At 40.2% G+C, this 22,657-nt stretch overlaps 1 protein-coding gene across 2 annotated transcripts; it reads right to left on the reverse strand.

The window, feature by feature from the left end:
• Positions 1–2,738: 2,738 nt before the first annotated feature.
• On the reverse strand, positions 2,739–16,767 carry HNRNPA3 (heterogeneous nuclear ribonucleoprotein A3). 2 transcript variants are annotated; one of them, XM_077181378.1, is made up of 13 exons: positions 16,613–16,767; positions 12,777–12,886; positions 12,272–12,295; positions 8,423–8,545; positions 8,186–8,332; positions 7,894–8,104; positions 7,568–7,657; positions 7,400–7,492; positions 7,191–7,271; positions 6,361–6,507; positions 5,396–5,521; positions 5,239–5,311; positions 2,739–5,152 (listed from the first exon to the last, which is right to left on the reverse strand). In XM_077181378.1, exons 2-12 carry the CDS (start codon positions 12,840–12,842, stop codon positions 5,259–5,261), a joined length of 1,161 nt encoding a protein of 386 aa, XP_077037493.1. In that variant the 5' UTR covers positions 12,843–12,886; positions 16,613–16,767; the 3' UTR covers positions 2,739–5,152; positions 5,239–5,258. The 2 variants fall into 2 exon arrangements, with proteins under 2 accessions (XP_077037493.1, XP_077037492.1); XM_077181377.1 differs by having other exon boundaries at positions 7,400–7,507.
• Positions 16,768–22,657: the final 5,890 nt, after the last annotated feature.

The following is a 22,657-nucleotide window of genomic DNA, read 5'->3' on the forward strand; positions in this document are numbered from 1 at the left end:
TGTGAATTTCAGTGATACTCAAGATCTTACATGCTCCACACAATTTTAAGATACACACACTTGTCGGAGACCACAGACTGATTTATGAATATTCCACCTCAGTGTAGACAGTACACAAAACCACGTTAATGTCTTAAACAAGGAACCAAAGACAGCACATCAGAACATCACACAATTCATGCTTGAAAAGATTAGGAACTTTAAGTATTGAAAAGATATAAAAGTTATGATGCTGTGTTTAATTTTGGTGTTTTGTAATAGCATAGTTACCTCCATCAATCTGGGTTGTTTTTGGGGAAACTCCCTTCTCTACCTGGAAATATCATTTATGTTATCAAGTAAACTTCTGTACAACTGTAGCTAAGGGACCAATGCTTTGTTAGTTTTGCATCTTTACATCCCCATCTCCATTTAAAGCTGTTATTTTCAACAGAAGCCAGATGGCCATGAAATTAAGTTCTTAACTGTTAAAAGTGCCTCTTGGACAGAGATACAATTGACCTAGTACTCCCTTAAGATAGTGTTTATTTTGGTAAGTTATTTCTGAACAGATTTGGCTATAAATAACTGAATTTAAGCAATTAATCTTAACAAGAGTGTTATAATCAAACTGTAACAATAATTCTAACAGTGATTATCTATTTCTGTATGCGGTGCAAAAAGACCCACCCAGAGCACACAAGTCTGCAGCAACGTGGAGTCCTCTCATATTAAAGAAAGGTAGAGCTTTACTCTGTACACAGGCCTAATACCAAGGCAAACTACAAAGTTTTTGTTAAAAATTAATTTTGTATATTTTCAAAATTCTACTGTTAAAAAAATGTAAAGAGCACTGCAGGTGCAAGAGCATTTGTACCTGAGGGGCAGTGCTGTTCCCCATTACCTGTTGCTACACAGATACCTGAGGGAACTCTGCCAAGCAGAGCACACGTTTCCCACTTTTAGGCTTAAGAAAGGAAGCTCATCACCTCAGCAACAAGCTGGCACATTACACTAAGGCAATGTGATTGTACTGCAGTTTCAGACTTAGGCTCAACCTTGGCTAAGCACAAACTTGTCTCTGTTTTTTTTTAAAGTACATGCAGTTTTCATGAGATTTTCAATTAAGTAGCTTCTGATTTTATGAAAGTCTCTGTGTGTTACTTCCAAATTAGTTAACTCTGTATTACAAAGTCAGGAATTACTTTCTGGGAGTCTACAGGCAGCAGGTAGAAAGTCTAAGTACTTGAAACAGTTTGTGAACATGCCTCTGTCTCTGATAAGCAGGTTCCATTTGACTACTTTCAGAGCAACTGAAGTATAACCAACACTAGAATAGAAATTGTCTTCCTAAGAATGCACAGGCTCAGAAATATATTGGGAAGTTTAAACAGATGCTGAAGTACTTTATAAAAGAACCTGTAACAATCAAAGATGCAGAAAAGGAAATAATACATGTTCCAAGACTTAATACACATTCCAGTCTGTGTAAAATCAAGACTGCATGAATTTTAATTGCCATTCCATTTGCCTGTACAAATGCCATTGTGATTTCAGCTGGGTATCATGACAGCATTAGCCTCAAATACCCTGCCTGAAAGCCCCCAGCATCTGAGAGGGAGCTCTTTGATTTGTACAGGCAAATACAACATCACCTGGTAAGCCAGGATCCACTACCTAGGAGGGAAATCCCAGCTTGCACCAACACCAAGCTCTCTCCCAGAACAGGTGCAAGAAGCAGCAGCAACAGGTCACAGCTGCCGAGAACCGCAGAACCACTTCAGTGTCACTGCCTTCCTGGGCTTCTCTGCAGCACCTCTTACCATAAGAAGGCACAGAACAATTTCCCCCACCCCAGCACACTCACCAGTACCCAAAACACATTATTTGAAAACATCAACTTGTCTTGTTGACCTCAGACACGAAGCAATTTTTTATCTGCCAGGAAGATTCTTGAATAGGAAGTGTGCCAGCAAGAAGTGCTCATCCAGAACAGGAAACACTGGATGACATATGCTGAAATATTTGCTGCTAAGTACTTATGGCTTCCCTTGATACTAAAGAGACTGTCAAAGGAAAGCCTAGAAGGAAACAGGGGTTAAACACATTTTACTATACACTACAAATCTTACCCAGTCAGAAACCTTCATTTGAAGAGGATGTGCAAGACATTCCCCATTTTGTCAAGCAGCAGCTTCTCATTCAACCTGAAAATTAAAGAAATTACTCTTACCTTGTTAAAAAACCTCCCACCACTCTTTATAATTCATGAAAAATTTTAAAGGCAAACCTTACCTATGCTCATTGCCCTTCCCTTCAGGTCTAAATGCTAGACCTATTGATTTTGAGTCAACTCAAGTAGCTATCACTCAAGGAGGCTCCAAAAGGTGAAGAACTCTTGCTAGACTTTCTTCGATATTTCAGCTGTGATAAGCAGATTTAACTAGCCTTGGGAAAGCTGCTCACTATCAGCACAGTATCTTATTCCTTCACTTTTCTGGAAGTTGAAGCTGTTGCTCCTGCTGCCTTGTCATTCTTTAATTAGGCTGACTTCTCCATACTCAATAGGCTGCTGAAGTCCTGTCTTACGAGTCTCCTTAGCAATGTATGGATCAAAGAAGTACATCCTAGGTTCTGTAAAGCTGGCGGATCACTGTCCTCATGGCTTACACTTTTCCACGTCACAAACAACAGCTACGCTACCCCACCCACCTACAAAGCGGTCACTTACATCCATCTCTTAAAAGGTTGCATACAGATCTTGTTCATAAAGTTTATTATGACACTATTTTTCAAAGTTAACATTGTAGTCACAGTACAGCTACAAGAGGCCCTGTTAAAAAGAACACTGTCAATACATTCTAAAAAATTTAGAAATACCAGATCAATTGTCAGAAGGGACATCAACCCCATCCTCCAGTTGTCCCTGCAATCAGATGCAGGCCCCAGGTGCAAGTCTACGCATCTTCTAGCATAGTAATGTACAAAGCAAGTCAGAAGTCAGGTGTCTCACTCCCTAGTGAGTTGTGGTTTAGTTTCCCATGTTTTCAAACTCCAAATGGGTTGTTTAAAAAATGCCTTTATTGAAGTACAGCCTCCCCCCCACCCCAAGCCCAAATGAACACGTACAACAACAGAAGCGTTCACTAAACCACCAATTCTTGCTTTAACTTTTGAGATCTTTCAGAACTCCACAGACAAGAAAAAGCAGACTTTGAAATCCATTTTGGAGGCTACCATCTTGACACTGGTTCCTTGTTTTAGCGTACTGCAGTCTAAATACACTCCAATAACAGCGTTTAAATAACATGTTTAATTTTTTTCAAACAACACACTTATTTTTCTACCACTTCTTAAAAATTATAATTCATTAATATGACTGATTATGCCTTAAGCCATTTCATACATCTTTGCAGATTCATTCCTACGCTGGAATTGCATTTACCTTATACTGCACATTGACCCAGAAGTGAAACAGGTGTGAGTAATTCCAATACATATTGCCAAGTGTCTGAGTATTTCTTTTATTGACTGGGTCCCTACTCTTCTGAGTCTTAATTGACAGCAAGCACTGGCCTGGCAATAGTCAAGAGAATTCACATCAGATGAGGACAGCACAGACTGCAGTGCCTTAATTTGGAGGTCAGAAGTGAGAATGAAGTACAATTTCTAGCCGCATGTACTGGTCTGATTTTCTACTCCACTGCACCAAATCCAGTTGTAGCACACTATCATTCTACCTGTGGGAACTGGGGACTGTAGCCCTCTACGTTATGGGAGTGCTTCTGGTTGGTAAAATACAACTAGATCGTGTTTCATCTTTGAGCTCTCAGCTGAGCACACACATCTGCTGGGAAACAGCTCAAGGACTCTACTATTAAAGAGCCCATGGGGAATGGGCTTTTGGAGCACGTTACCTGGGACTGTCAGTGATTACACCTGTGCTACCCTTGGCTCCCAGTCAGAAGCATGTGTCCAGAAAATTGCCTTGGGTGCATGCAAGAAAGTATATAGCCATTAAATTATTGAGGAACATTCCTATTACTCTCACTATGACACCTCATTTAATTGAAACAGTGCAGTCTGGTGCAAGGGAGAAGGAAATGGGGACAAAGGGGATGAAAATTCCAAGCCACCCTCCCCAAATTATAGTTTTATTGAAACAGAATCATTGTATATCCCAAGGAAACAGGCACTTGATTCCCCCCACCTTAACTTCTCGGGAATTACAATAAATATAAAGGTAAAAAGCAAATTTCTTTTTCTCTCCACCCAAGACTTAAACAACTTCAGTTATCCCTTATGCATCTCAAATGAGACGGGAGACAGCTTTCATGTGTCTAAAGTTGGTCTTGTTAAAATATTTATCATGCCTTATTTTCTTGAAGCGCTAGTACTAATACAGAACTACAAATTAAAAAAATATGCACAAACCAAAAAGTAATTTGAAGTTTTCATTAAGATAAAGCTTAGTTCTATGATTCACAAACACTAATTTGAGTAACTCAAATCCTAGTTATACATCTAAACAAACTATAATGAAACATACAGATGTTTTCCCTCTGTATGCCTATGTAACTCATGTCAATGACAGTTACGTATATACACTGAGACTAGACCCCTTAAGACTGCAAATCAATAGGTGTTTCTATTGTTAACTTTAAATTAATACAAAATAGTAATTGAGAAATGCATTTATCTTCTCTATTAACTAACAAGGAAACACCCTAAACTACATTTCAGTTCTGTTATAGAGTTCTCTGTACTAAATGTGGAAAAACTGAACTACACAAATATTGAAAAGTTAAAAATTCATTGATTTGTTTATTCCTGGTACCACTACCACAATTTACAGGGCAATATACCTGATGTAATGGGAAAATAAAAAGAAAAAAGAAAGACAAAGCTACAACAGAGAAAGACCTCAGGAATGTACATCTAATCGACACTACATTGCATGAATCAATAGCTGCACTTTTTGCAAACTGTGGCTATGACAGTCCTGATCAAGAAGGGTTTCCTGTTTAAGCTGCAGTAACTTTTCTGACTATGGATCATCGTTCCTTCTGTGGCAGATTTTACAGTTCCTCTAATTCATTTGGGACGACTGTCTCAAAGTAACCTGCAGCTTTCCTGACAACTCCTCGCTCTCTCTCCTGCTAAGAACTGTAGCCTGTTGAATACAGGATAAGAAAATTATTACTCTCAGTGAACAGTTGTACATTATTAATCATCATTATAAATATGCATTACACCTACCCTTTTTTCTGGCAGCATTTTTAGAATCTTCTACCACCATAGCCCCCACTTCCACTTCCAGATCCATAACCACCTAAAAAACCAATGTGTATATTGAAGTACATGAACAACAATGGATTTTAACTCAACAATATTTTCTGTACAAAATTATACTTACCACCATAGGGACTGCCTGAACTTCTGCCACCAAAGCTGCCACCACCTTTCATGGGACCATAGTTAGACTGCTGTTGTCCACTGTAATTGCCAAAATCATTGTAGTTTCCACTTCCACCATAATTACCTAAAACAAGGAATTTATAAAGCCTTGTTTGTTTAACACTTAGGACACAAAACTCACCGAATTCCAATACCCAACGTAAAAATAAATTGTAGTAGTTTAGAACAATTTAAAATTAAATTCATGTATTTTGATGCCATCTCTATGCAAATGCACAGGTAACAGAAGACCCTTAGTATTTTTACAATTAGAAATTGGCATTTTATTGGAGATGAAACACATCACATTATTATAAGCATGTTTGAGTAGGCAATTTGATGTTAACCCAACAGGCCAAATTAAGGCCCCCAAAATCGGAAAACCATGAGTTTCACCATTATTCTTCTACTGTACAACTCTGCATGGATGAATGACAATAATGTAAATTAAAATTTATTCACACCAAAAAAAGGACAGAACTGTAATGGACATGCCGCATACATAGATCAGAAAGTACAGTAAGATATGCAGCAGTTTTTGCAGCTTAACTCCCCAAATTTGGGGCAAAAAATAAAAAAGCTTAAAAAAAATTGTGTTTGTAGTCCTCACAAAGGAGGATGTGATCTATGTGTTGTGAACTGGTATCCAAGGACAACATACTTGAAATGCTCAAAACCATTAAAATTCCTATACTCTGCCTCCACACACAGATTTATAGCCAAAGCCTTTTGAAAAATACATCCCTGGCAAAACAATGTTGTGGTTTATCAAAGCTGATCCCCATGAAAAAGAACTTTCCTTAAGCAACATGGCCTTCTACATTAAAAACTAGACATACAACTTATTTTATTAATTACCGTATTTCAGGCATTATGAAATGAAACCTAAGAACCACTGCTGTCAAATTAAAGCTGGAATCTTACCACCACCAAAATTTCCTCCTTCGTTGTAGCCATCATATCCTCCTCCTCCTCCTCCATATCCACCACCTGGGTTTCCATATCCTGGTCCTCCACCACCACCATAACCTCCTCTGCTGCCATAGCCAGGACCACCACCATAGTTGCCACCTTTGGATAAAAGAAAAGTCAAACTTAACACACCAAAGCTAAATACTGGTAAGGAAAGATGCATTTAACAAAAAAACGCAAACCAACACACTTTTACAATAAAGATGTCCCACAGCAGTTTTCCTTTATTATATTCATTGTGGTTGCATGATTTATCTAAACTACTTAATTAAGAATAAACCCATGCTTATAAAATCAGGACCTAAGTAATTAACTTCATGCTACTTCCCTCATCCATTTTTGCATTCTGATAACTGCATTTTTTAGCCTTTTGGTAATTGCAGTATTTCTCTTCAGATGCATTTTGGATACTCATCCTAACTACATCACAAAAAAGATACCACTGAACCACAAGAAGTCTTAAGAGTTTACTCAGTTGTTTACTGCTTTATTCAGTTTTAGTCATCTCAACTAAGAATCTTCACTTAGCTCTCAATAATAAGCAGCTCCCTCACAACCTTATGATATATTTTTAAAGGGTAAATACAGACAAGTATTTTTTCCACCCATCATTTGGGGAGAACAAAACAAAAGTTAACTCTTCACAGCTCTACAATGCAGATATTTCATTTTCATTACTGTTATTATCACATTATCACCAAAACAAACTTTGCTTCCAAGGTGAAGGCAAGACTTACAGCTGGTTCTAACATTGGGGGAAAAGAAGTGAACAATACACTTACCATCACCAAATCCATTGTATCCGTCACCACCCCCAAAGCTTCCTCTGCTCCCACCACCGCCACCACCACCCCCATAGCCTCCTAGAACACAAAACAGATGAGAATGTTTTCCTGAACAAACATGTTAAGTGTTTAAGCCAACTGACAGAGGAAATAAAAACATAACCAAAACATAAATCACATTCTGTAATGATATTCCAGCCATTTACCTCTCCCACCAAAGTTTCCTCCTCGGCCAAAATTCCCTCCACCGCCTCCGAAGTTTCCACGGCCCATGAAGTTGCCTGAGCCACCCCCACGACCTACAAAATATTTCACTTGAATTACATTAATTGAAAACCTGTTACACAGAATAGCTATGCACAACTACAACTCACCTCTCTGAGAGCTAGCAGTCTGCATCTCCTGTTTTGAGAGTGCTTTTTTCACTTCACAGTTGTGTCCATTTATAGTATGGTATTTCTGAACTGCAGAAAATAGTGAAAAATGCAAGTCAGAAATCACATCATTGCAATATGTGCTGTAAAACTCTCACAGAAAGTTACTATAAGGCATATGCACACTGAAAAGTAACACAAAATCAACCCCATCCTTTACAATAGGCAAAGCAGCTGATTATGCAATCATCTCATTCCACACAGTGCTTTTCTGAAATCTTAACACTTTATCCCACAAGTCATTTGTCACTGAAGAGCTTACATACCAACAATTTTATCAACTGTATCATGATCATCAAAAGTAACAAAAGCGAAGCCTCTCTTCTTTCCACTCTGCCTGTCTTCCATGACCTCTATGGTTTCAATCTTTCCATATTTTTCAAAGTACTCCCTCAGATTATATTCTTCTGTATCTTCTTTAATTCCACCAACAAATATTTTCTTTACGGTGAGGTGTGCCCCAGGCTTTACAGAATCCTGCAATGCCAAAAATGAAATTCAGTGCTTTAAGTAGTAGGTAAAGATCAGGACATGTGGTTAACTGGAACACTAACTCACCTCCCTGGAAACTGCTCTCTTTGGTTCAACCACGCGTCCATCAACCTTATGTGGCCGAGCGCTCATGGCAGCATCCACCTCCTCCACACAGGAGTAAGTCACAAAGCCAAAGCCTCTGGAACGTTTTGTTTGTGGGTCTCTCATCACCTGCAAACACACAAGGAGGCACTCAGTACTTCTGTGCTACTTTAACTACCCAACCCTTTCAAAAGCACAAACTAATAACAGAGACTTTACCACACAGTCGGTGAGTGTGCCCCATTTCTCGAAGTGCTCTCTCAAGCTATCATCTGTTGTTTCAAAGCTCAGACCTCCAATGAACAGCTTTCTCAACTGCTCTGGCTCCTTTGGCTCATGGCCCTACAAAATGAAAAAAAATCAAAAACATATTTTGAATACAAATTACAGAATTAAAATTTCAGTGAATTACTAGAAATTATTTGTGCACATTATAACTACAAATAGGTGAAATACATTTACATAAAAACAATGACTTCTAATGGGTTTAGACAGCAGAATAGTAAACACTTAATGAGGTGTGATTTTAATTAAAACACTAACAACTTAAAGAGCGCTAAAATGCAAACAGTAAAGGAATTTCAATATATTAGGTAATTTAGTTGCTTCCCACCACCCAAAAGTGCATTCATTCCGTGGATATCTTTGAGCTGCAGTTCACACTGTAGGGACTGGGGATGAAGCACTGCTGGATAAAGGGAAGTTCTAACACTTTATGAAGCATAAATACACAGATCTACAAAAAATTTAAGGACGCAGTACACAAGGAAAAAAGGTTCGGGCTGAGTGTCTACTCTTCGGGGATGTCCATTTTGAAAGGTTATCTTTATACATCTTTATGGAACATATCAATACTCAATTCCTTCAAATATAAATTCTGTACTTTGATAATTCTATTACTGGAGCACATGCAAGCAAGATAGTGTTAATATGTATGTGGATTTTAGTGTTATGGGGAATACCTCTCAAATGTGAGACAATGTGGACCTATGTCTTACAGACAAAAAAATGCCTAACAACTCATCAATGACCAGTAGTGGGTACAACTACTGGAGTTAAGATTGGTAACTTAGCAAGCATCACAGAACAAGCAAGTTTAATAGCTCTTGGTAACAATGCCTATATATGACCAGCCACATTTTAAAAGGTGCAAATTTGCAGATCCCAGTCTTCTGTTAAATGACTGAAATGGGTTTAAGAGTACAGTTGTGTTTCTGCTGTTTCAGTGCTGCACTTTTTTACTAGACAGGGAATTTCCCCGTACATTTGATGAGGAGTTCACAAAAAATTTTTTCACAGCTGCCATTGGCAGGGAAGTCTTACCCGACTTCTCTGTTTAAAATCAACCAGATTAAAATCTCATTTAGCAAGTGGGTACTTCTGTGCATGTAACACATCCACAAGGGGCTGGCCAGCTATGCTGTGTTTGACTTCAGTTCTGCAGCATCAATGTTCAACAGGCTTCACTATTTCTGCTGCAGTCCATTAAACCAGAATAGATGCAGCATTATCCTGATGTGAACTACATAAAAACAGCCACAGACTTCTATCTGTAGACATTCTGCTTCAAATCTGAAGTGCTTTAACCTCTGTCAAAGTGCTAGGGCTGGCCAGGAAAGCTTAAGCCCCTTCGAGATAGTGTTTTTGTATTATACAGTACTTCAGCAAACTGCTGGCTTCTAATACTTAGGTTGTACTCCAGCAAACAGTAACTAAGATTATGAAAAGCTGTCTGGGAATTAAATCTCTGCCCTTACACCTGCTGAATTTTGTTAGAGAGAAAGCCAGCATTTTTTATTACAGCTCACTCTTTAAGGCTTTGCTACCTCAGGATCATCATATAATGATGACCATCAGTCAATGGTCCCATGACTACAAAGTAAAGCTTCTAGTGTCTTCCAAGTAGTCCAGACTACAAAAGCATTAAAAAAAAAAACAAACTCCCTTCTCACTACATTGAAACTTTCAATTTTATAGGATTACACACCTACTGCACATAAACTGCTTTAGGTCAAGCGTCGTTATCTGTTGCTAATTCCAGTTTTTAAAATCTACTGACAATTTTTAGTTGGGTTATGTTAAAGCTGGGAACACTAAGCATTTCAAAACTCTTCTACTACAGGTATTGAAAGACATTTATAATGTGAAGCTGTGAAGATTAGACTCCTTTAAAATCAGAAACAGACTATTTACAGTTCTGGATATTAAACTGGACAGACTATTTACAGTTCTCTGATATTATTCAGGGCTATGAGAGTTTCCAGCTAACAACTCACGATTGCTTTTATGTTAAAAAGAATAACCACAGAATTTTTCAGGTAAGGAAAAGCGAAGCTCTTTCCTACTTATTCTGTGCATGAGAACTGCTGTTCTCATACAGCAGGAAGAACACCCGCTGCTACAGCTTCTCTATTCTATTTGATAAGAATTATCCTTAGGACACACACATGTAATAGGAATTATGTGCAAAAAATAGAAGGCAGTATTTTCTTGAAAGAATTAGGGAATCGGTTTTTTTAGGCAGTTTGTTCTCACTGGGGTTTTCAGACAAGACTCCTTCTCAGTTGTTCTGTTTAAAGTTATTTCTAACAGCAGTCTTTCCTGCACAGAAAATCCTGCAAAGCACATCTCTCCACCCTGCTCTATCAAAACCAGGCTGCCTCCTGCTCAGCTGACACGCCAGGAGAGCACGCCATTTTGCAGCACTCCTCTGGCAGGAGTGGGGAGAGCAGCTGCAAGACCGTCCAGCCTGCCTTTAGTCGGCAAGACACTGTTTCTCCCCTTAAGCTGTCAGAGGGGCTTCCAGACACATTACACGGCTCTGCGGCGTCACAAAACTTTCCGTCTGCAGCAACTGCGCCCTTCCCCTCCAAATCCCGAGCGCGGCGCGGGCCCGGCCGCCTCCATTTTGTGCTCAGCCGCGGCCGCCGCGCCAATATGGAGGCGAGGGCGGGGCGCGCGGCCGGCGCCGCAGTGGCGCCATGGGCGGGGCCCGGCCCGCGGGGCCCAGGGCGAGGCCGGCGCTGCGGGAGCCGCGGGCCCCTGCACTCGCCGCCCGCCGAACCGCACCGCGGCCTCCAGGCCCTACCGAAACCCCGGCGCACTGTAACTGTACCTCTCGCCTAAGGCGGGAGGGGGGTGAAAGATGGCAGCTAGAACCCCCTGGGATTCCTGCAAAAATCCTGCTCTTTGCAGAAATCCTGACACCTTTTGAGACAAAGCTACTGCAGATACATACTGCTCCTATGCTGAGGTTGTCATCAAGGGAATTTCCTATGGCAGAGGTTTTGAATGATCAGCCTTTTGGAGTTGCAATATTTCTCTCTAAAGGCAGTTTTCGGGTGGAGCTCTCCCATGCATTCTACCTCTGAGCAGCAGCAAGTGCCCACAAAATGCTGGCCACCAAGGCTACCCTCAGCTGCGGCTGAACCTGAGACCAGCCTATCCCCAGGCAGTACAATCCCAGCCTGCCTTCTGAAACGGGGAAAGCTTACAGGCCACTGGGACCTCAGACACGCTCCCTGAGAAACCTGTTCTCTAGAAACTCAAGTTTTTAAGATCGTTGCAGGGCAAGCTACTTCTGTGAACTACAAGAGGTTATTTAGTATGCAGCTGATCGACCCCGTTACACTCAATTCAAAGTCCAAATGAGTGAGAGAGTTTCAACATTCCTTCCAAAAGGACTTTACACACTGTACTTCAATACAAAATAACCATACACTACCAGACACATGCAACTGGGACAAGGTTTGTTCGTTATTCAAGTGTATAGGCCCTCCCACATTGCAGTGTGTATCACTCCAGAAAAAAGTTGGTTTGAGCTAGCTAAGATATTCAGGCAACCTGAAAAAATATTGTTAGAAAGCAAACAAATCCAAACCAACGAAGATAAAATGCCTCCGCCATAAACTATATAAGCACTTTTAATACCCTTTTTGCTGACCTTAAAATTATTTTCTGAAGGGTATTAAAGAACTTTCCCCCCCTCCCACTTCCACACCCTGCCCCAAAAGTAACTAGCTCCCATCCTCCCAAAAACAGCCCCAATGTCTTCTCTATACTACGCACCTTATTCAGTCTACGGTATTTCTGCTAGAAGCAAAAGAAAACAGTTATTTTTACTTAGTACAGCTCGCTTTCATTTGCAGTGACTATCAGGCAACCATTTTTACTTAAAAAAAAAAAAAGGGAAAAAAAAAAAGAAAAGCAAATAGGAACCTGTCTTCATTCCCACTAAAAACAGGACTTTTGAAGGTAGAAGTAATCAAGTTCCTGCTGATACTCGGAGGATACATAAATTTAATAATTCCACCTTGCTTTAATCAGAAACATATATTTAATAAATTCTTTTATAACAGAAAGCTAGACAAGCAAAATTTCCCCATTATGCTTAACACCCACCCCTTAAAACTGTATGTAATAAACTGCAATTTAAAGTTACTCCACTAATACGGGGATGAAGAAGGTAGAAAAAAAACCATACTACTATATCAGATAGAAATGGTTAACTTGGGTTTTTTATCTTTTCCCCTTAAAACTACTTTATTTTGAATAAAAAAACCCATCCTCTCACCTGTGAGGATCGTCTTCCTTTCCTCTTGTAGTCTTCCACTTCTCTCTCTTCCTTAATAGCAGCCATTTTGGAAGGGTACTAACTCGGCCTTTCTTTTAGATCTAGGAAACCTAGAAAACAGGTTGGATAAGTCAGTACTTACCCCAGTTCCTGTGACACAGGGCCCTCTCTGCTGCAATGCACAGGTGTAGCTTTGCAGGAAGAAACGGGTTGAAGCAGAAAAAAATCTCAGAAGTATTTAAAAGGGTGGGACAAAAAGCCTCAGGCTACTGAGCTAACAATTGAAAAAAGATGCAAAAGAAACATCTGCTATCCCAGCCAAGCTCACTATACAAACTAATGCTAAAATCTGTAGCAAACCTTTATCTATTACTGTCTGACAAAACTACTGTGAGTACAACTGATACAGCAAGCAAATTCCACTTCAATATCCAAATCCACTATGTAAATTCTGCTTCTCTGGATTTTTAACCCCCAAAATGTGTAACATTTTGTAAACACTGCTTATTAGAACTTTCTGATGACTACCTCTTGTAGTCAGCTATCCAGCAGTGTGCAACACTAAAGGATGTCTTACATAGTTCCTGTATTAAAAACTACTTTCCACAAGGAGTAGTGCAAGAAGCCCTTGCTGATGCTAACTTGCAACATCAAGAACTGCTGATCCTCAGGAGTCCCTTCAGTATCTGCATTACTTTTGCTTCCCTATTACATGTTTGATTACTGCCCTGTGCTATGTAATCTATGTCCCATTACAAATAAGAAATCTTTTACACTATAAGCTCAGTGAATGAACACATAACTACCTATTCAAACAAAAAAATCATGCACCCTTTGGCCTTTTTCCTAGAGAACTTTCTAGGATCATTCAGTTGGTTCTAGTATTAATGTATTCATTTATCTCTGGCCAATATTCATTACTTCTTTGGATGTTACTTGAAGCTTTATTACAGTGGCCAAAATGCAATATTGTTAAGTACATTACAAATGTGCTGCATTTAAAAGCATAGATATTCACAAGATTAGGTGTACTTCTGTGATGGGTTTGGTTGTTTGGGTTGTGGGGGTTTTTTTTTTAATGTTTTCTTCCTGCAAATTTTGCTCCTGCATGTGAAAAGGCAGGCAAGTCTACTAATGAGCAATATACACTGTTATTTTAAGTGGAAATTCTTAAACATAACTTCATGTTAAAATTCAGCTTTAAATTAAACTCCACTGTGAAATCATGAGTATCACAATTTAATGCGTTAACAATTTAAAAGGTTTTATTAAGTAACATCAAAGTGTTTGTATTATCTTCAGTTCCTGCTACACAATGTTAAAGCTGCTCTTGAAATCCTTTAAATCAAACATCAGTTTGACTTAAGAGGCATTAGGATATTAAGTACTTCAACTGAGCTGTCAGTTTTTAAAGTCATGTTGGGGAGGTATGAAACAGAACATTAACACTTCAAGGGCTTTCCACAAACTAGGTATACAGCAAAATAAGGCTTTAGGAATTGTTAGGGAGTAAAGGAATAAGCTTATTTAAATGCCTTTTCAAAGTAATGGAAAGTATGAATCCCTTTCTGAAGTTGCTATCCCCAGCGAGGGTCCACACTGGCCAACATAAAGCTCCTGGGCATGGTCTCTGCCCCAATGGCCTCTGAAGGCCTTAAGGGTTAAAAAGGAGTTGTCTTCTTGAAATGCACACCATCAGCTCATGTGGAACACAGCCCTGCTCAGCCCTACTCCTATTTTGCCTTACAGAACGTTAAGACTGACAGCACCAAATTTTTAAACTCTTATCACCAACAAAATACTCTATTCAACTCTGAATACTCAGAATACCTTTACTATTAAACGCTAGTTAATAAACTAGGATTGAGCAAACATATACTGCAATTTAACTAGAGAATTTAAAGCAGTCTCCAAAGAAAGCTTTAAATCATAACAATAAAAAAGTCACCAGGACTTGTCTCATTACTCCCAACGCTGCTCTGTCTCTTACAGGAGAAAAGAAGCTAACAGAGACAAACCAGACATTATGAAGATGGAAGTTCACCCATCCAATCAGAGAATACTTTGGAAATGCACTGGTCTTTTCTATAAGCAGCTGAAGGTGGACTTGAAGTGCATACAGAAGGGTGTTTTACCAAACCCAAAAGTAAAGGAGGAAAAAACTGATTCCCAGTTTTAAGTGTGTAGGTAGTGTATTCCCAACACCAACAGGAACATGTGCCTGCGAAAAAAACCCAAGGTACGAGCTTAATACCTAATGTAATAGGTTCCCAAGCTTTACTGAACCACTTTCCAATGCTTTTAACGCATCAGCCCCCTCAGTTATTAAACCCCGAAGCAGCTAAAACAATTGCTTACGTGAAAAGTTGTTTTTAGCTGCTTTGGTTAAGGGATCCACTTTCTTCTGTTTTTAATACAGGAACAGAAACTAGTGTGACCTGTTGGTTTCTCATATCTTAATTTCTAAGGTTTCAGTGTTCAGTGAAAGGAGCAAAGATAAAAAAATACCACGCAAAAATAAAACCCCACTATTTTTGCCTGACATACTCTGAAACACTTAAGAACCTTAGGGTTTGAGGAAAGAAAAGCAAGGGCAGAATATCATAACGATTTCCCTCCAAGTAGGGCGAGGATGATTTCACTAGGTTTGTACAGACTGCTTCATGCTGCCCACCAGGATCATGGCAGAATGCCACCGAATATCCTGGGTCTTCTGCACGTGTAATTGGGGGAGTGGAGAAAAGGAAGAGAACTCTGTAGTTTTCCTTCCCCCACCTCTCCGGGCAGCAAGGGCTCCCGGCACGATTTAACTCCCTCTGGGCAGGAGTAAAAAGATACTAGGGAGGTGCTACGTGTTGCAGCATTCCTCTGCGAAATGCAGCGTACTGCAGTAAACGATTTTAATGCTTCTAAAATCTGTTTCGAGAAAACTGAGCGTGTAAAAGTGTGTTAAAGAATACCCCTGCCGTACTACTCCGAGTAACTTACTCTGGAAGGGGGTGGGCCAGGGAGGGAAGGGGGAAAGGAACACAGGGAGGGCAGAACAATGACACACGCACATGTAGCGCTCGCTTTGCCCTACTGCAGCCCGGACACGCGCCCATGTGTTTCGGTGTCCCCAGGATTGCTGCGAAGGGCTCTGCCGCCCCCAGCCCTGCCCCGGGCCGAGGGCCGGGCCCCTCACCCACGCGCCGGAGCGCTGCGAAATGGCGGCCGCAGCCCGCGGGGCCGCGCGGCGGAAGCGCCGCCTCTCCCGCTCCCTCTCTCTTCCTGCCTGCGCCGCCATTGCGGACAAACGCGGCGTGTCGCAGGCGAAAGCGGGTCTAGAGCGCGGCAGGAACGCCACGACGAGGCGACGGTCGCGGCAACTGCAAGGGGCTCCATGACATGTTGCCGCCAACCACCCCCTTCCCGCCGCGCTTTCCCGCCCGCGGGCTCGGGCGCAATTCAAGCCGCTCCAGCTCCGCGCGGCAGGAGCCGCCTCGCTGCCGCCTCGGCCGATGGCGGCAAGCCCCGCGCCCCGCGCGCAGTTACCTCCATTTTGTGCCCGGGCTCGGCCAGCGCAGCGCCAATATGGAGCCGGGCGGGAGAGGAGGGGGTGGGCGCGGGGGGGGTCACGTGGCGGCAAGGCGGGCTCGGGGCGGCGCGCGCGCTGCGGCCGTTACCGCTTTTCTTCTCAGGGCCCGCCACCCATCCCCCCCCCCCCCCGCTCCTCTCCCCCCCGTCCGCGCAGCGCCTTCCCCGCCAGAAGGACAGAAAAGAGTCGGGAGCGAGGGAAGGTGGGGAGAGGGAATGTGCGGGGAAGGGTAGGGAGGGGAGGAAAGAGAAAATATCACCGTGCCGGCGTTCAGCGACAGCGCCTTCCCGCCCTCGTCGGTCCCACGCCGACCGCCGGCCCCGCGCACAAACCGCCGCCCGCTGTGGGGGTGGCGGCGCCGGCGCAGCCGCGACGGGCGCGCGGGGCGGCCCCGCCTCCCCTCAGTGGGGCCGCCCCCGCCCCGCCCCCGAGCGCGAGGGGCCCTGTGAGGGAGCGCTGCGCGCCGGGGTGTGTAGAGCGGCGTCGGTTGCTTGGCAGGAGAGAGAGGGAAAGGAGGAAATGCTCTGCCTACAGGGCACAGCTGCAGGAGTATCAGGGCGTGCCTGAGGTGCACAGCGCCTTCTAAGAGAAGTTATTTGTCTCTGTGTATTGTTTTACCCTGGAGATGCTGCAAGGAGGCAGCTGAAGATTGGCTCTCCAGAGCTCGTTCAGCGCTCACCCTCAGAACTGAGCGTAGCTTAGTCAGTTACCGGATAAATGCCAAAACAAGTCCAAGCAGTAAGTTTCACACACTTCCCCATTCAGAGGCATTGCTTGTAGCTTTGAATTGCGCTTGTCATCATAAACTAGCGTAGAGAGTTCAGGGGAAAGGGTGTTCTGCGAGAATTTCGTATAGGATGCAGCATAGTTAAGCACATATATTTAAAATGTCTCCTTACCGGAATAATGGTATCAGAAAAAGCAGTGTTACAAAAATTTACTATTAAAGTAACCCACCACATCAAATTTTCTTCAGTCTTGGTTATCCTCACATAAGTACCAGTACCTATTTTAGTATGATGACCTAACCTTAACAAGAGTTGGCACTTACTCCTTTAAAGATATCTTCATCCTATGTAAAGGAGTAAGACAGTTGATGAGGTTTTACCAAATCACTGGAAATTTAGTATTAACTGTTACTTTAATTTCTTTATTTTATCCTGGTGTTTCTAAATAAAAGTATATAATCATCCACACAAAAATTTCCAAACCTGTTTGATTAACTAAACATAATTTCCCTACTGCATAAATTCCCAACAGATCTAGAAATGCTCACTGCTATCATGTACAAGGATTGAAACAAGTTTTTACATCATTTCTGTATCTTTGAGAAGGTAAATGTCTACACAGAAAAAAAACTCACTGAAAATCCTGTAAAACGTCAGCTATTCTTTGCACTGAGGCCAAAGCCAGGAATTTCTCATCTTCCTTTTCTCAACAAAGTAAACCACACAATTTAACTTTATATTTAAAATAAAATTCTTCCTGTAATTTGTCCTCTTGCCTCTGTTACTCTCAGTTGATAGTACTGAGAGACTGTCAATGGCAGTAGCTAAATATGTCTCTTAGTTTCAAAGGTTTTGCAGTTTACACAGGAGCTGCCCCACCACATTTGAAGAATTCCTTTATTAGTTTGATTGTCATTCATTTCACATCTAACTGTTACTCATGGGGGCTGATTGTCTTGCAGTTCATTTGGTTGCACAGCCACAGGCAGATCACATTTGAATTCAACAGTTTCAGTTCATGATCAGCCTCCCCTATGTGTAATCAACTGTACAGAATGTAATAATCTTATAATACTGTGCTTACTGCACTGAAATAAAAGACAAACCAGTAAATGAGGGAGATGCACATTTTACAAAGATTCACTGTTGCAGATGAAATTGATACACAAGTTTGAGGGCTTAGATGAAATTGTAATTTTGATTTCAGGCAAACACTTTTCTGGTAGTGAAGTGCTTTCAGGTTGTCTAGTAAAATATTGCTTCCTGATTTGGGTCACCCATTTCCTTAGGTGAAAACGTAGCATTTGAAACACTCATATCTGTCCTGGCTCATGTACTTTCATCATCAGATGAACTTTCATATTATGTACCAGATGCAGTGTTGGTCATCTATGCAGATGGCTAACATGCTTTTCTTTTTGCTAGCAATGTTTGCAAACATGTACTCTCCTCTTTGTAAGCCAAGTGAAAAACAGTGTGTGCCTATTTAAAAAAACAAACAAACAAAAACAGTGGGAAAGGCTTTTAGCTTTTATATATTTATGTGGTTGGAATGTCAGTTTCACTTCATTGTCCTTTTTTTTTTTGTTGTTGTTGTTGTGGGTTTGTTGGAGATTTTATTGTTTGAATCTTATACGGCATTTGTTCATGAAGTGAATCTTAAAGTAGGTAAATATTGTTGGTAAAACTGTCCAAAGTATTTTTTAGTATTACACAAAGATTAAGATGTGAATATGAAATTGATCTTGAACTCTAGTCTCCAGAATAGTAATGTTAATGGAGCCAATTCACTGAACTAAATATATTTGCTATAAAACTCTGAGATTGCACAAACAAATGGACTCATTATTAATTACATGTTAGAACTGTCCTAGTTTTGAACGTGGAGTTGTCTTGGCCATATTTGCATTTCATACTTTAAAAAGGATGCAGACTGCAATTTTGATAAGTCCAGAGTGCTACACAGCAAATTATTCATGTGAGCTTCAGGCCAAAACGCTGTTTAACATTCAATTCTATTGTCTGGGTTGTAGAAATGGGGTATATTTAAACATGGGCAAGTGTTACTGGAGACACTTGCAAATTGTGCAAGCAACTGCAGCTTCTGCTATCTTCTTCATTTGGAAACAATTGTTTTCATCTCTGAATTTGATTTAAATTGCTGAGCTTTGCTGAACAGAGACAGGATAATATACTAAGGTCTGGTAACATTTTGGCAATTCTTGCATGCAGCACAGAGTGCATGAAAACCTTTACTTAATTAATTGAAAAATGCATAAAGCCAATACACTGATTACTTTTAGTATGATTATGCTACGGCATTTGCTTTATTTCAGTAATTGTTATAACTCCTAATAGATATACACAGACATATACATCAGTATACTTGTATACACACACATACTCCAGAAACAACAAATCCTTTTCCACTACAGACTTGTGCCCCAGAACTCTGGCAGTCTCTGCAGGACTCACTTGGAGGGGTTTGAGAAAGCTTTCTGTCTGCCTTTTCCCGTGGAGATTACAGAATGCATACAGACACATCAGCTGCTTCAATATGTGCTCTCCACTATTTTAATAATTGATAAAGGAGAGCTTGAAGTAATACACCAGTGTGTCCATAAGCTAGTTTGAAATGAAAAGACACATACGTTTATACCAGCCTGGTACAGGTTTAGTAATCTCCAGCAAATATTTTGGAAATAGCACCAAACACTTGTGACTGTGTCCATTCCACTTCATCTGTCAGAAACCTTAGATCAATTTTCCATGACTGCTGTTCCTCAGGAGCTGTGTCTGAGAGCTGCAATGCAGGAAATGAGAGAGATCAAACAATTTTTAGCAGCTAGCTCAATTAGAAATACTAGACAACTTTGTATATTTCCCTTTGTATATTTCGGGTTCATTCAGGGTGACACAATTGCTTTTTTCTACAAATTGTATCTCTATTTAAAATGTTTATTTTTTACAATATGTTATATTTGTACCAGATTTGTAATATGGAAAATAATCCTGCATTTTGGATTGCTATAAATAGGAATAGTTTCCTACACACATCTTTTCTCTTTTTGTTCTGCTCTTCTTTGTATGTTAATTAAATCTCAACCTATTACATTCTATTTTATTCCATAACCTCCTATGTCTATGTTTTATCTGAATTTTCAAAATTTTATTTTCTTGAACGCTTCTGACAAAAATTAAAGAAAGCAGTGTGCATTAGTGATGATAGTCGGACTAACCAAACAATAAAACCACTAGCAGTGAGGGGAAAATAGCTTGCTGAGATGCCATTATAACAGAGCTGGCTCTGTAACTTGTTCCCAAGAATTCCACATTTATTGTCTAGGTCTTAGGATAGGAGGAATTCTCTTTACTGGCAAAATTATGCTGTGGACAAAGTGTAAAGGTGACATGTTGAAATGCCATCGTATTAAAGGAGCTTACTAGAAATAAGGAATCATATGCCCAACAGCCTGGGCTGCTTGATTTACAAAAGGCTCTAGAGTAAATTTAGGGCTTTCTTAAAAGCAAGATTCTTCGTTTATGCTAGAATTTTTTTTGTTAGCAAACATACATTTTCTTTAAATGTAGATTAAGTAGAAAGGAGTTTATGTATTGCTAGCAGAAAAAAGAATGTGATTTACAGTTGAAAACTCCAGGTAAAATGGAGTTTAATATGCTATATTTGAGATGCCAGTGCACGAAGAGTCAGCTGTTCTAAAATTTGTGCAATAAAATCATCACAGCGGGGGAAAAGGTGGGAAAAAATGGCAAGATTTTTAGAATGATTTTTAATTGGCATTCGCTTGTCTACACAGGAATGAAGAAACCCCTTGAGATGCAGATGAAAGAAGAAAATGGAGGATGTAGCAGGTTAGATCTCCTATTCTTGAAATCAAAATTGTAAAAAATAATATATAATTATGTTTGATCTTAAGTGTTCATTCTTTGTTACTACGATTTGCAAAACAGTAATTAGAAGTAATTGTACAACTAACTAAACATTTAGTGTTATTTGGTACATTTTATTTATGAAGGCGAGAAAACTGCAGGTGGATTTCCTGCTCGTGTACGTATCTGAGCAAGAGAGCAGAGCATGGGAAATAAATCTTGCTCTTCCCCTGACTGCAATGCAGATCTGGCTGTGGGCGGGGTTTCCATTTCCGCACGGCTCAAACACGTGGGCAGTGCTCAGCCAATCGGGAGCGCCACATCTGGCACTGGGTTCGTGTGGCTCAGAATGCCTCTTTGACTGCTAAGCAGCAAAACCTCTCACTTCTTTTTTCCCCTTCTTTTCCCTCTCCTAAATTGAATTTGCACACATTCTACAGACGGTGATTTATGTCAAACATAGTTATAACTGTTTATCTGGTACACACTGTAGCTACCCTAACAGCTAGTTTGCCAACATCTGTCAGACACAGAATTAAAAAAAACCAAAAACGGCTACATAGATGATCCTTTTCCTGTACTTACTCTCCATGCTATGCTCTAAGCTGCTGGGATCATGCTTTTTGATAACATGGTATGCTTTATCTGTTTGTAAATTGTTCTTCACTTTTAAGTATCACGCTCCCTTGCGTGTCAGATACTTCAAAATGCATTGAATTGATTTTTTTATATAATTATTTTCTGGTCTGTTGCTGCTGAAAAACAGATTATACTTTTTATAAAAATTACTTGAGATTTTTAGATTACTGTGATATAAAGACATATGGACAGTTCTTTATATATAGAGTGAAACATGTGAATAAGGTTATGCCTTTCAAAAGCTGTCAAAATAAATTTAAAATTCCAGAGGGTACTACCACATGTGCTAATGTTTGCATTTGCAGCAGGAACTAGGAATTTGGAATTAGGGTATATCTGTTTTTAAAAAATGAAGTCTTTGTAATGAATTCCTTACAAGTTTTCTTTTTTTTTTTCCCTGACATAGAAATTTTGTATTTAGTTAGAAATAGGTATTGCTAAATACAAAATATTAAGCCCTAAAATATGAGGGGTTGTCATTTGAACCCATATCATAAGGATTATAATTGTTTCTGTCAAGTATCTTACAATTCTTTCTCCTTACCTTTAAAATGGTTGTACTGACCAATACCAAAGTAGGTGTTGGGCAAGTAGAATAAAGCTACAGAAAATGTCAAGAACCAATCTACTCATTATGGCTGATTAAATCTCTTAATTAAGAGAAATATATTGAAACTGCTGAGAGAATATAGCCAAAGGTGAGGAAACTGCAGCTGGTAGTAAGTCATTTGTACATTCAGAGACCTCAAGTGTACGAGCTGATATATTCCATGGAAAATTGTGTTGTTAGTTTAAAAAAGGCCCTGTAATGCCTGTAATGCTGTCATATTTACCAGGGAAGTGGCTATACATGCTTGTTTACTAAATATTGCAGGTCACGAGCAATAAGCACAATTTGAAAGTGCTGAATAGTGGAATAATTTATGGCAATATATAACCTGATTACATTTCTGCCTTCAGGACAAACATGGTTGGAATTCATTGGCCATATTATTAATCATTTTCCGTGTGTTAATAAGAGGATGATAATGTAAGCAGATGGATTA

The sequence above is a fragment of the Agelaius phoeniceus genome, chromosome 7, assembly GCF_051311805.1.
Source record: "Agelaius phoeniceus isolate bAgePho1 chromosome 7, bAgePho1.hap1, whole genome shotgun sequence".
In the NCBI taxonomy this organism is placed as follows: Eukaryota; Metazoa; Chordata; class Aves; order Passeriformes; family Icteridae; genus Agelaius; species Agelaius phoeniceus.

Bases quoted from the DNA above. Each gene is read 5' to 3' on its own strand.
- HNRNPA3 (XM_077181377.1), bottom strand. From the start codon at position 12,842: ATGGCTGCTATTAAGGAAGAGAGAGAAGTGGAAGACTACAAGAGGAAA. The intron at 7,658-7,893 runs GTATGTAAGCTC...TATTTTCTGCAG, and splicing joins TACAGTTGATAAAATTGTTG to TTCAGAAATACCATACTATA. The intron at 5,522-6,360 runs GTAAGATTCCAG...TCCTTGTTTTAG, and splicing joins AGGAGGAAATTTTGGTGGTG to GTAATTATGGTGGAAGTGGA.